This window comes from Hyla sarda, chromosome 12 (genome assembly GCF_029499605.1).
Source record: "Hyla sarda isolate aHylSar1 chromosome 12, aHylSar1.hap1, whole genome shotgun sequence".
NCBI classification, from domain to species: Eukaryota; Metazoa; Chordata; class Amphibia; order Anura; family Hylidae; genus Hyla; species Hyla sarda.
The window spans coordinates 73,652,571-73,665,625 of NC_079200.1; the positions used below are offsets into that span (position 1 = coordinate 73,652,571).

Here is a 13,055-nt window from a genome sequence, read left to right on the forward strand (position 1 = left end):
ACCAACAGAAGAGTGAGTACAGCTCTGGAGTATAATACAGGATATAACTCAGGATCAGTAATGTACTGTATGTACACAGTGACTCCACCAGCAGAAGAGTGAGTACCGCTCTGGAGTATAATACAGGATATAACTCAGGATAAGTAATGTACTGTATGTACACAGTGACTCCACCAACAGAAGAGTGAATGCGGCTAAGCGGAATAAAACAGGATGTAACTCAGGATCAGTATAGGATATGTAATGTACAGAATGACTCTGCTAAACTCTAGATTATATAGTCAGATCACGTAACACTACAAATGAATCCACTATTATCTTTGTGGCTATATATTGTTAATTATATTTTAATGATAACATCTAACTACAATTGTGCTTCTTATCACTTCATTATAAACGTTAATAAGAAATGATCAGGCCCGAGGCAGCATTACATGGTCTGTGGCCCCAGTGGGCAGTCAAGTAGTAAAAGAGGATCCTATCAGTGTCGCTCAGTTGTTGAACAAGTGACAGTGCAGAGCAATACAGCATCAGCTGCCGGGGAGCGATCCCAGAGGAGGAGCCGCTAATGATCTTACAGAACATAAATAAAGGATTAGTAACAAGAAACCTTAGCAACAGCCCAGGGGGAAATTCAAACATTTATGTAATGACTAAATCATTTTGTGTTACTATAATGATCACAGCTAGGTACAAAATGACAGGGACAATAGAAGAGGAAGAACCATAAAATTATATATATATATATATATATATATATATATATATATATATATATATATATATATATATATATATATATATACATATATACACAATGCATCAGCCTGGTGATGACACTACAGTGCTGTAGAGGATCAGCACGTCTCATGAAATACTCTGTTCTGCAAGGTGAGCACAGTACGGTGTGCTGACATCTAGTGCAATATATCACAATACTTATATCAGACAGCAGGGGGCAGATGTTATAGTAAGGCATTCTCTACACATAGATCACTTTTAAACACTTACCTTATGGCATATGTCTGTCTTGATCTCCTTTATAGCTCTCTCAGAGAACACACAGCCACACTGTCTCAGCACACAAAACCTGGGATGAAGAAAAAACACATTACAAGAAATACTAACCCCTAACCTTTGAAGAATATGTAAAATTTATGTGTCATTCTTATACTACAGGTGCCATACAACTGAGACAGCTGTCAGGTAAACAAGCATTTGGCTCATAGCTATTCCTCCCAAACCAAAATAATGCTGCCAGACTGCTCTGTACCCCCCCCCTAAACCCCAGAATCCTCTACCCCATCCCAACTCCTCTGCCTGACATCCCACCTCCATCCAGTGGATCTTCAGTGTAGGGCCCCAGGTCTTTGATATGAATAGAGTAGCGGGTTGCGTTTGCATGGCGCCGCCGCCACCGCTCCATTTATTGTCTGGGGAGCTGCCGATTACAGCAGAGTACAACGCTCGATTACAGTTAAAAGAGAATGAATAGAGCTACTGGGGGGTCCTGTTCTGCAGATCGCAGGGGGATTCAAGCTTAGGTGGATAGGGGATAAGTAAATTTCACAGGGAATACATCTTTCACCATAAAATGAGAAGTATAGTAACTTTCTTATATCCTTTCTTTATTAGAGACATCAGATTGAGGTCTCTGAATGTAAACACACTTGTTTTCATCTAGTGACTGAAAACTCATGACTCAAAGGTTCTCACAGCTGGTGTTTTACTATATTTTTTTTATCCAGTCTATAGAAATTCTTTCATGTCCTGAGCAGTTATGAGAATGATCTGGGAGAAGTGCGCACTTAGCTTGTTCTCTCCCAACTGTCACATGACCTGTAAGGACTCATAATTTAAGTTTATGGAGATATTTCCCCCCCCCCCCCCCCCCCCCCCGCTTCTCTCCCTGGTCGTTCTTGGTCCCTAAAACATTAACTATTAACTTTATTTCATTGACAGGTTAAGATAGGTTTTTCCCTTTTGAATGTAAACAGGAATATTCCCATCTTCTGACAGAAAGCAGAGATCTTGAAAATGGTAAAGAATTATATAAAGCAGTTGTAACAGAATGAGTTTTACTGTGCACATACCGGTGTTTACCATTCATTTCAAGACCAACAACAGGACAGATGAACTGTGCTCTCTGCTCATCATATGTGTCGCCTTTCGTGTTTCCTTTGCCACCTGTCCATGCCGGGTTGTCCGTGAGATTCAGCTCAATCACATTCTGCCAGGAGACAATATATTATAAGAAGATCAAAATGTCATCCACACCCTACAAAACAAGGACAGCACCGATGCTGGTCACATCCAGAGTTACAGTAACAATTCTGTTTTGGTCTCCCATCTCACTGCTGCCCCTGCTGGTTTAATGTCTGTACTGATTTGCAGGAGGTACAGTACAGTAGCCTCCGAATGTCTCAAGCCCTGTTTACTTCACATTTTCAATGTCTCCATTTGTCAAGCTAAAAGCTATTCCAACCTATAACATACATGGCCACAGGTTTTAGTAGACCACAATTGTGACTATGTTTGGTCTTATATTTGCATATATACATATATCTGTGGTAGTCAATGCTTTTCTATCATTTAAGATTTATACCAGAGTAAAGCAGACCAGTCAGTCACTGGCAGATTATGGTTAGTCTATCAAAGCCTACAGCCATGTCGCTGTAAAGATAGGAATACCTTTTCATAGATTCCTTATGTGTAAGAGGCAGACAGGTAAAATGTGTAAGGTTGGTCTAATGGTACAGTTTAGCACAATGCATTATATGACTACTGAATTTTAAGTACAAAATTTGCAACTTGCAACTAGCACGTTATTCATATACCATCGGGCACAGGTGCATTCATTCTTAGCATCAACTACAGTAGTAGTAGTAGTAATGCACTGATTATGTATAGTACATCAGCAGGCAATATTACCAACGCTCATGAACTAAGTCCAGAATAGAGCAGGTGAAACAGAAATTCTGTCTATACAGATATAGCATAAGAAACATCAAGTTACATATTAAGTTCATACAATTGCTAATAGCACTGATGCATACCAAGTCCATCTTTACGTTAGTAGCACTGGGGTACAACGTTAACATGCATTCAGCAGAAAACACAATATTAACCCCTTAACCCCTTAAGGACCCAGCCCAAATATACCTTAAGGGCCCGGCCATTATTTGGACATCTGACCACTGTCACTTCAAGCATTAATAACTCTGGAATGCTTTTACCTTTCATTCTGATTCCGAGATAGTTTTTTCGTGACATATTCTACTTTGTTAGTGGTAAAATTTTGTCGATACATTTTCATTTAGTTTAATTTCTTGGTGAAAAATTCCAAAATGTTAAGAAAAAATTAAAAATGTTGCATTTTTTTAAACTTTGAAGCTTTCTGCTTATAGGGAAAATGGATATTCCAAATAAATGATATATTGATTCACATATACAATATGTCTACTTTACGTTTGCATCATAAAGTTGACATGTTTTTACTTTTGGAAGACATCAGAGGGCTTCAAAGTTCAGCAGCAAATTCCCAATTTTCCACAAAATTTTCAAAATCAGAATTTTTCAGTGATCAGTTCAGTTTTGAAGTAGATTTGAAGGGCCTTCATATTAGAAATACCCCACAAATGGCCCCATTATAAAAACTGCACCCCTCAAAGTATTCAAAATGACAGTGTGTTAACCCTTTAGGTTTTTCACAGGAATAGCAGCAAAGTGAAGGAGAAAATTCTAAATTTCATTTTTTTACACTTGCATGTTCTTGTAGACCAAGTTTTTGAATTTTTACAAGGGGTAAAAGGAGAGAACCCCCCCCCCCCCCCCAAAATTTGTAACCCAATTTCTCTCGATTAAGGAAATACCTCATATGTGTATGTCAAGTGTTCGGCGGGCGCAGTAGAGGGCTCAGAAGGGAAGGAGCAACAATGGGATTTAGGAGAGTGAATTTTGCTGAAATGGTTTTTGGGGGGGCATGTCACATTTAGAAAGCCCCCAGAACAGCAGAAAACCCCACATGGCATACCATTTTGGAAACTACACCCCTCAAGGCACGTAACAACAGTTCGCCTTAACACCCCACAGGTGTATAACAACTTTTCGTTAAAATCGGATGTGTAAATGGTAAAAAAAAATTTCATTAAAGTGCATTTTTCCCCCAAATTTACAATTTTTACAAAGGATAATGGGAGAAAATGCCCCGCAAAATCTCTTCCGAGTATGGAAATACCCCATGTTAGGACGTAAAATGCTCTGCGGGCGAACTACAATGCTCAGAGTCACATTTGGCTTTTTGAAAGCAAATTTTGCTGAAATGGATTTTGGGGGGGCATGTTGCATTTAGGAAGCCCCTGTGGTGCCAGAACCGCAAAAATACCCACATGGCATACCATTTTGGAAACTGCACCCCTTAAGGAATGTAACAAGGGGTACAGTGAGCCTTTACTACCCACAGGTGTTTGATGACTTTTTGTTAAAGTTGGATGTGTAAATGGAAAAAAAAAATCTTTGTTACTAAAATGCAGTTTTTCCCTAAATTTTACATTTTTACAAGGGGTAATAGGAGAAAATTACCCCCAAAATTTGTAACCCCAGTATGGAAACACCCCATGTGTGGACGTCAAGTGCTCTGCTGGCGCATTACAATGCTCAGAAGAGAAGGAGCGCAATTGAGCTTTTGGGAAGAGAATTTGTTTGGAATGGTAGTCAGGGGCCATTTGCGTTTACAAAGCCCCCAGTGGTGCCAGAACAGTGGACCCCCCACACATGTGACCCCATTTTGGAAACTACACCCCTCACAGAATTTAATAAGGGTTGCAGTGAGTATTTACACCCCACTAGCATTTGACAGATCTTTGGAACAGTGGGCTGTGCAAATGAAAAATTAAATTTTTCATTTTCACAGACCACTGTTCCAAAAATCTGTCAGACACCTGTGGGGCGTAAATGCTCACTGTACCCCTTATTACATTACTTGAGGGGTGTAGTTTCCAAAATGGGGTCATATGTGGGGGGGGGGTCCATTGTTCTGGCACTATGGGGGCTTTGTAAACAGACGTGGCCTTCAATTCCGGACAAATTTTCTCTTCAAAATCCCAATGGCGCTCCTCTTCTGAGCATTGTAGTTCACCCGCAGAGCACTTTAAATCCACATACGGGGTTACAAATTTTGGGAAGACTTTTTTCCTATTTTCCCTTGTGAAAATGAAAAATTTAGGGTAACACCAGCATTTTAGTGACCTGTGGGGTGTTAAGGCCCACTATACCCCTTGTTACGTTCCGTGAGGGGTGTAGTTTCCAAAATGGGGTCACATGTGGGTATTTATTTTTTGCGTTTATGTCAGAACCGCTGTAAAATTAGCCACCCCTGTACAAATCACCAATTTAGGCCTCAATGTACATAGTGCGCTCTCACTCCTGAGCAGCCTTGTGCATCCGCAGAGCATTTTACGCCCAACATATGGGGTATTTACGTACTCAGGAGAAATTGCGTTACAAATTTTGGGTGTCTTTTTTCCTTTTACCGCTTGTGAAAATAAAAAGTATGGGGCAACACCAGCATGTTAGTGTAATTTTTTTCACATTAACATGTTGTGTAGCCCCCAACTTTTCCTTTTCATAAGGGCTAAAAGGAGAAAAAAGCCCCCCAGAAATTTGTAGTGCAATTTCTCCTGAGTACGGAAATACCCCATATGTGGACCTAGACTGTTTCCTTGAAATATGACAGGGCTCTGAAGTGAGAGAGCGCCATGCGCATTGAGGACTAAATTAGGATTGTATAGGGGTGGACATAGGGGTATTCTATGCAAGTGATTGCCAAACAGGGTGCCTCCAGCTGTTGCTAAATTCCCAGCATGCCTGGACAGTCAATGGCTGTCCAGAAATGCTGAGAGTTGTTGTTTTGCAACAGCTGGAGGCTCCGTTTTGGAAACAATGCCGTACAAGACGTTTTTCTTTTTTATCTGGGGGGGGGGGGGGGGGCGGGGGGGACAGTGTAAGGGGGTGTATATGTAGTGTTTTACCCTTTATTATGTGTTAGTGTAGTGTAGTGTTTTTAGGGTACATTCGCACTGGCGGGTTACGGTGGGTTTCCCGCTAGGAGTTTGCGCTGCGGCAAAAATTTGCCGCAGCCCCAAACTTGAAGCAGGAAATTTACTGTAAACCCACCCGTGTGAATGTACCCTGTACGTTCACATGGGGGGGGGGGTCAAACCTCCAGCTGTTTCAAAACTACAACTCCCAGAATTACTGACAGACCGTGAATGCTGGAGTTGTACTTTTGCAACAGCTGGAGGCAAACTGGTTGGAAAACCTTCAGTTAGGTTCTGTTACCTAACTCAGTATTTTCTAACCAGTGTGCCTCCAGCTGTTGCAAAACTACAACTCCCAGCATGTACTGATCACCGAAGGGCATGCTGTGGAGTTGTAGTTATGCAACAGCTGAAGGGATCGCAACTACAACTCCCAGCATGCCGAGACAGCTGTTTGTTATCTGGGCATGCTGGGATTTGCAGTTTTGCAACATCTGGAGGGCTACAGTTTATAGACCACTGCACAGTGATCTACAAACTGTGGACCTCCAGATGTTGCAAAACTACAAATCCCAGCATGCCCAGACAGCAAACAGCTTATGTGGGCATGCTAGGAGTTGTAGTTTTGCAAGATCTGGAGGGATATAGTTTAGAGACCACTATATAGTGGTCTCAAACTGTAGCCCTCCAGTTGTTGCAAAACTACATATTGCAGCATGCCCAAACAGCTGTCTGGGCATGCTGGGAGTTGTAGTTTTGCAACATCTGGAGGGCTAGAGTTTAGAGACCACTGTACAGTGGTCTCAGACTGTAGCCCTCCAGATCAACGTACCGGCTTCCGTAGGATCCAGGGAGCCGTCCTCTTCTGCCGCACGACATCGCCACCTGCCGATCACCGTCGCCCGCAGCCTCTGGATGGGTAAGTGGACTTCGGTCCCCTTCGTTTACCCGTTCTGCCCCACCTATTTTGGGTGGGCAAGGACGGGGGAAAACGAAAGTTAACCCCCCCGATCTGCTATTGGTCGTCTCTTCTGACTACCAATAGCAGGGGATAGGAGGGGGTGGCACCCCTCCCACCTCACTCCTATCCCTTCAGGGGGATCGTAGGTGTCTTAGACAACCGCGATCCCCTTATATTCCGGGTCACCATAGGCGCAAATTGCAAGTGTGAATTCACTTGCGATTTGTGCCGATTGCCAACATGGGGGACGGGGGGGGGGGGGTCTGATGACCCCCCTGGGCATTTGCGCGGGGTGCCTGCTGATCGATATCAGCAGTCACCCAGGTCCGATCCCTGCCCGGCGGGGGACCAAAATTCCCACGGGCGTATGGATACGTCCTGGGTCATTAAGTGCTAGAAAGCCAGGGCGTATCCAATACGCCCTAGGTCCTTAAGGGGTTAAAGACATGCCCGTACATGTACGGCGCTGCTTAGCACCACTTAGCACACAGCACCGTACATTTACGGTGCGGCTGTGACACAAGCGCAGGAGCTGCGCTCGCTTCAAACACGGCGGCTGTCAGCAGCCGCGAACACGCCGATAATGGTGTACATCAGCGATCGCGCTGTCTGACATTAACCGCTCAGGTGCCGTGATCAATACATGATCACTGCATCTGTGGCACTTATAATGGCTGACCTGATCGTCCGCGGTACTGCCGTGGGGATCAGATCAGCCAAGATGGCGGACGAAGGTCCCCTCACCTGCCTTTGTCCGTTTCCCAGGGTTTTCTGCACTGATTTGCCTTCCATCAGACCAGAGCAGGAGATCGCCATTAATACTGATCAGTGATATGCCCTATGCATAGCACTGAAAAATATTAGCAATCTATTGTTTAAAAAAAAAAGTTAAAAAAAATATGTGAAAAAGCCCCTCCCCAATAAAGTTTTAAATAACCCCTTTGCCCCATATTAATACAAAAAATGTGTTAAAAAAACCCGATAAATGATAAACATATTTGGTATCGTTGCGTGCGTAAATGCCCGAATATATTATGTTAATGATCCCCTACAGCGAAAGGCGTAAACGTAAAAAATAAAATTTTAAAAAATATTAAAATGTCAGCTTTTTGTCACATCAAACTTCAAAAAAATGTAATAAAAAGCAATCAAAAAGTCACATATATGCAAACTTGGTACCAAAACAAACTACAGATAATGGCGCAAAAAATTAGCCCTTACACCATCCCTGAATACGGGAAAAATAAGGAAGTTTGAGATATATAGGTCAATGTTTTTAAAAGCAGTACAATAATAGAAATGTATGTAACCCTGGGTATAAATTTTAATTGTATTGACCCAGAGAATAAATAAAACATGTATTTTTTACTGTGAAGTGTACAGCGCGAAAACGAAACCCCAAGTTTGCAAAATTATGACTTTCGTTTACATTTCCTTACAAAAAAAATTTCTAGGCTTACAGTACATTTTAGGGTCAAATTAGTTATATCATTGCAAAGTACAACTGGTCACACAAAAAACAAGCCCTCATATGGGTCTGGAAATGAAAATATAAAAGAGTTATGAATTTTAGAAGGCCAGGAGGAAAAAACAAAAGTGCTAAAATAAAATTGTCTGCGTCCTTAAGGTGAAAATAAGTCCTTAAGGGGTTAAAGGAGTACTCCAGTGCAGGAACACTTATCCCCTATCCCCCAGCTATCTCCTGCACGTCACCTTGGCAGTCCCCAGGAATGGGGCATGTTGGCTGTATCTTCTGCTCTCCCACAGAGATACATGGAGGGGGGCATGTCGGCCGTCGTTTCATGAGCGGGGTCAACACACCATGTGCCTGGGGACTACCAGGGCGCCAAGCAGGAGATCACAGGGGAGGTCCAATCGGTCAGACCCCCCGTGATTAGACACTTATCCCCTATCCTGATACCTCTGGTATAAGTGATAGGTCAGTAAGTAGATTACTTTTCCTACTATAGTACCCCAATTAGGTATACAAAAACGACTGCCGTTGCTAATCTGGCCCACAATACCATATATGGTAGCATGTTAAATATAGAATATTTTAGATAGAATACATTATGTTATAATTAGGGTAAGTTTCTTGTTTTACTTTAGTAGAACAAATGAAACTGCAGCTCAGGATAAAACGACCATGAAATATTTTTAAACATGAAAAACAATACCCAGGAGCTTTACCTTGATGCTCTTGATATGGGCAGCGGATTCCGCATTGGGTTTGTCTGGGGACTTGTCCAGTATAAATTCAATGACGGCATCCTTATTGTACAACCTGTGGTATAACAAGAAGATTGCGATTAAACTGGATAAGATGTGGAAGGAGCATATAGTATCATCATAACTGCCTCCAGGGAGACTGGCTCCATTCTCCAGGATGAAGACTTAACCATATGATAACCACCATGAACCAAAATTACAAATATGACTTGCTTTAGTCTGACTCTCCAGCTGTTGCCAAAACAAAACTCCCAGAATGCTCTGGCAGCTGCAGGCTGTCGGGGCATTCTGGGAGTTGTAGTTTGGCAACAGTTAGAGAGCCACAGGTTGGGGACCATTACCTTAGAGTGTATCAGATCCTTTATTTAAAATAAATAAATAAAAAGAAGGGGTATTCTAGGATTTATTAACTTTTAACTATCCATCCCATTATGCATAGTAATGTCATTTATGCATTCAGGTGTTGTAAGGCTCTGCCACGGATACTCCACTTTTTTCTCTTTATATAGTTCCCCCAGGTTCAGCATTTCTTTGCGGTATGGATAATTGTCGAGCCTGTTCCGCAATCCTGAGCAGCTCGAGACGACAGCCGATCACAGGGGGCTTCTTCTTATCCTTCCTGACAAGCCAGCTCTCTGGACATCAAGACTTGAACTGTGCCCCCCCCCCCCCCCATTCTGCAGACTGTCGAGATCCCAAAACGCCGACATAGATCACAGTAACCCATACCACAAAGGAGTGCTGAACCTGCGGGACCATATGAAGAACAAAGAAACGGACAATCCACGGCAGAGCCATAAAACTGGTAAATGGTTAAATGAATGGATTAATAACTGGCAGGATAGATAAAAGTTAATTAATCCAGGAATACCCCTTTAAGTACAAGTTATTTACTAGAAAGGGGATTGTCTGGACTGGAACAAATCTTCAATGTTTAGGTTCAGATGAGATTTTAAGCTTTTGGATATAGGAATGAATGTCTGTACACACGAACATCAAGCAGAGATATTGGAAGCAATAATTTCACAAGTATATAGCTATAATGGTTGGCACCTTCCCAGCTCACAGGTCACAATCGGCCTCTTCAGCTTCTCCTGGCTCAGGATGCAGTAATACCAGCGTGCCACTAGCTCTGCGTTCTTATCAACCTGCAATAAACAAGAAAGTACTTTAAAGGGGTTATCCAGGAAAAAACTTTTTTTTTATATATCAACTGGTTTCAGAAAGTTAAACAGATTTGTAAATTACTTCTATTAAAAAATCTTAATCCTTTCAGTACTTATGAGCTTCTGAAGTTAAGGTTGTTATTTTCTATCTAAGTAATCTCTGATAACACCTGTCTCGGGAAACGCCCAGTTTAGAAGCAAATTCCCATAGCAAACCTCTTCAAAACTGGGCGGTTCCCGAGACACGTGTCAGAGAGCACTTAGACAGAAAAGAACAACCTAAACTTCAGAAGCTCCTAAGTACTGAAAGGATTAAGATTTTTTAATAGAAGCAATTTACAAATCTGTTTAACTTTCTGGAGCCAGTTGATATATATATATATATATATATATATATATATATATATATATAAAAGTTTTTTTTTCCTGGAATACCCCTTTAAGGCTCAAGAGGATCAGATGTGATGTACGGCACCAGATGCTTTGATACAGACTTAAGTTTTGGGGAACACACTTTTCTGCTTACAACTCCTTCAGCTTATTGTTACTATGGTCTTGGGAAAACTGGGTGAGAACTAATATGTCTGCAACTACAGCCACAGCCAGGGTGGCCACCAAGCTTTCCTAGACTCCTGAAAAGCCAATCTCCTGGCTCCCATATAGTAACAACAGATTAGTAATTCAGTTGTCTGCGAAAACTGGGCAAGGGGACGGGCAACCGCTAAGGGACGGGCAACCGCTAGGGCAAGGGGACGGGCAACCGCTAGGGCAAGGGGACGGGCAACCGCTAGGGCAAGGGGACGGGCAACAGCTAGGGCAAGGGGACGGGCAACAGCTAGGGCAAGGGGACGGGCAACAGCTAGGGCAAGGGGACGGGCAACAGCTAGGGCAAGGGGACGGGCAACAGCTAGGGCAAGGGGACGGGCAACAGCTAGGGCAAGGGGACGGGCAACAGCTAGGGCAAGGGGACGGGCAACAGCTAGGGCAAGGGGACGGGCAACAGCTAGGGCAAGGGGACGGGCAACAGCTAGGGCAAGGGGACGGGCAACAGCTAGGGCAAGAAGGGGGGGGGGCATCTTATTTCCGCATTCTGTTGCTCTCCAGATTAAGACCTGCTTGGTTTTTCAGTACCACCACACGTTCTCCCGCCCACTCCCTGCTCCTCACCTTCTCCACCTTCTTGGGCCCTTTCACCAGCTCATGGCGCTTGGGGATGGTTCCTCCGTCACAACCCATCTCAGAGATATCTTCGTCCACAACAAACTTGGCCCGTAAAACAGAGCTACTTCCGCTTCCGGCATCATGTGGGGCCTTGTGTGACGTCATGTCCGTTAGTGGTCCTCCTCAGCGGTCTGCACGCCCGCCATCTTGCTACACCCATCACAGCAGTCTCTGTGTCGTTCGTGATGCGCCCATTTCTTAATACTCCTCCTTACAATGTAAGACCTCGGAATTTACGCAAAAGTTTTGTAGCTTTGTCATAAAATGTAATTCAATTAAAATGGTGGTGACAGGTACAGGATGGTTTGGTTGTGTCAAAGCAGTCAGCTGCTTTCCAATCAGGTGGGAACCGCAAATCCCGACAACCCTCGCTCCATCTTGTGGTTTGTACGCGCTGTGTGAGCCGGGCAAGGCATGTCGGGAGATGTAGTTTCCTTTGTTATTAGGGGATTCACAGATATCTGACAGAATAATATTAGTTTATTAGTAATTAAGTAATATCCTGCATTATCATAAGTTAGTACTACAGGTCAGCTTCCTGGGCTTATATCATTTTAGTAAAAGGTATTAATATCTTCCTATATTGTTTATTAGGGGTAGGGATTAGAGATGAGCGAACTTACAGTAAATTTGATTCGTCACAAACTTCTCGGCTCGGCAGTTGATGACTTTTCCTGCATAAATTAGTTCAGCTTTCAGGTGCTCCGGTGGGCTGGAAAAGGTGGATACATTCCTAGGAAAGAGTCTCCTAGGACTGTATCCACCTTTTCCAGCCCACCGGAAAGCTGAACTAATTTATGCAGGAAAAGACAGCAACTGCTGAGCCGAGAAGTTCGTGACGAATCAAATTTACTGTAAGTTCGCTCATCTCTAGTAGGGATCGACCGATATTGATTTTTTAGAGCCGATACCGATAACCTGTGAACTTTCAGGCTGATAGCCGATAACTTATACCGATATTCTGTGCATTTTTATCCCCCCCAAAATATCCTTGGTAAAATGAGGGTGTGTGTGTGGGTATACCCTGATAAACTGTTTCTGGCCCCGCAGAAGCCACTTCAGATCAATGATTTAAAGCGGGCGCTTTAAATCAATGAACTGCAGCGGCTTTTGCGGGCCAAGAGACCGCCGCCACTGCCCCATTGCCTCCCCCATCCCCGGTTTTATAATTACCTGTTCCCGAGGTCCGCGCTACTTCTGGCTCCGGCGGCGTCCTGAGCTGTCACTGTGCGCTGGGCCACTGAAGGTGACGTCACGTTGAGGACTTCACTCTTCATTGCGCAGCGCACAGCAACAGCGCAGGACACCGCAGGAGCCAGAAGTAGCGCGGACCCTGGGAACAGGTAATTATAAAACCGGGGATGGGGGAGGCAATGGGGCAGCGGCGGTCTCTGGCCGGAGGATAGGCAGGGAGAGGCAATCGGGGAGAGGCAATCGGGG

General features: G+C 43.5%; 1 protein-coding gene across 2 annotated transcripts in view; it reads right to left on the reverse strand.

Moving 5' to 3' along the window:
• The window catches only part of RTF2 (replication termination factor 2), a 31,506-nt gene extending 19,563 nt beyond the window's left edge, over positions 1 to 11,943 (reverse strand). Inside the window, exons 1-5 of one of the 2 annotated variants that reach the window (XM_056548070.1) lie at positions 11,562 to 11,943; positions 10,282 to 10,376; positions 9,190 to 9,283; positions 2,094 to 2,230; positions 1,012 to 1,090 (exon numbers count right to left, since the gene is read on the reverse strand). In XM_056548070.1, coding sequence (XP_056404045.1) covers positions 1,012 to 1,090; positions 2,094 to 2,230; positions 9,190 to 9,283; positions 10,282 to 10,376; positions 11,562 to 11,720 — 564 coding nt within the window. In that variant the 5' untranslated portion in view covers positions 11,721 to 11,943. The remainder of the gene's footprint in view (positions 1 to 1,011; positions 1,091 to 2,093; positions 2,231 to 9,189; positions 9,284 to 10,281; positions 10,377 to 11,561) is intronic. The other variant, XM_056548069.1, reaches the window with a different exon arrangement.
• Positions 11,944 to 13,055: the final 1,112 nt, after the last annotated feature.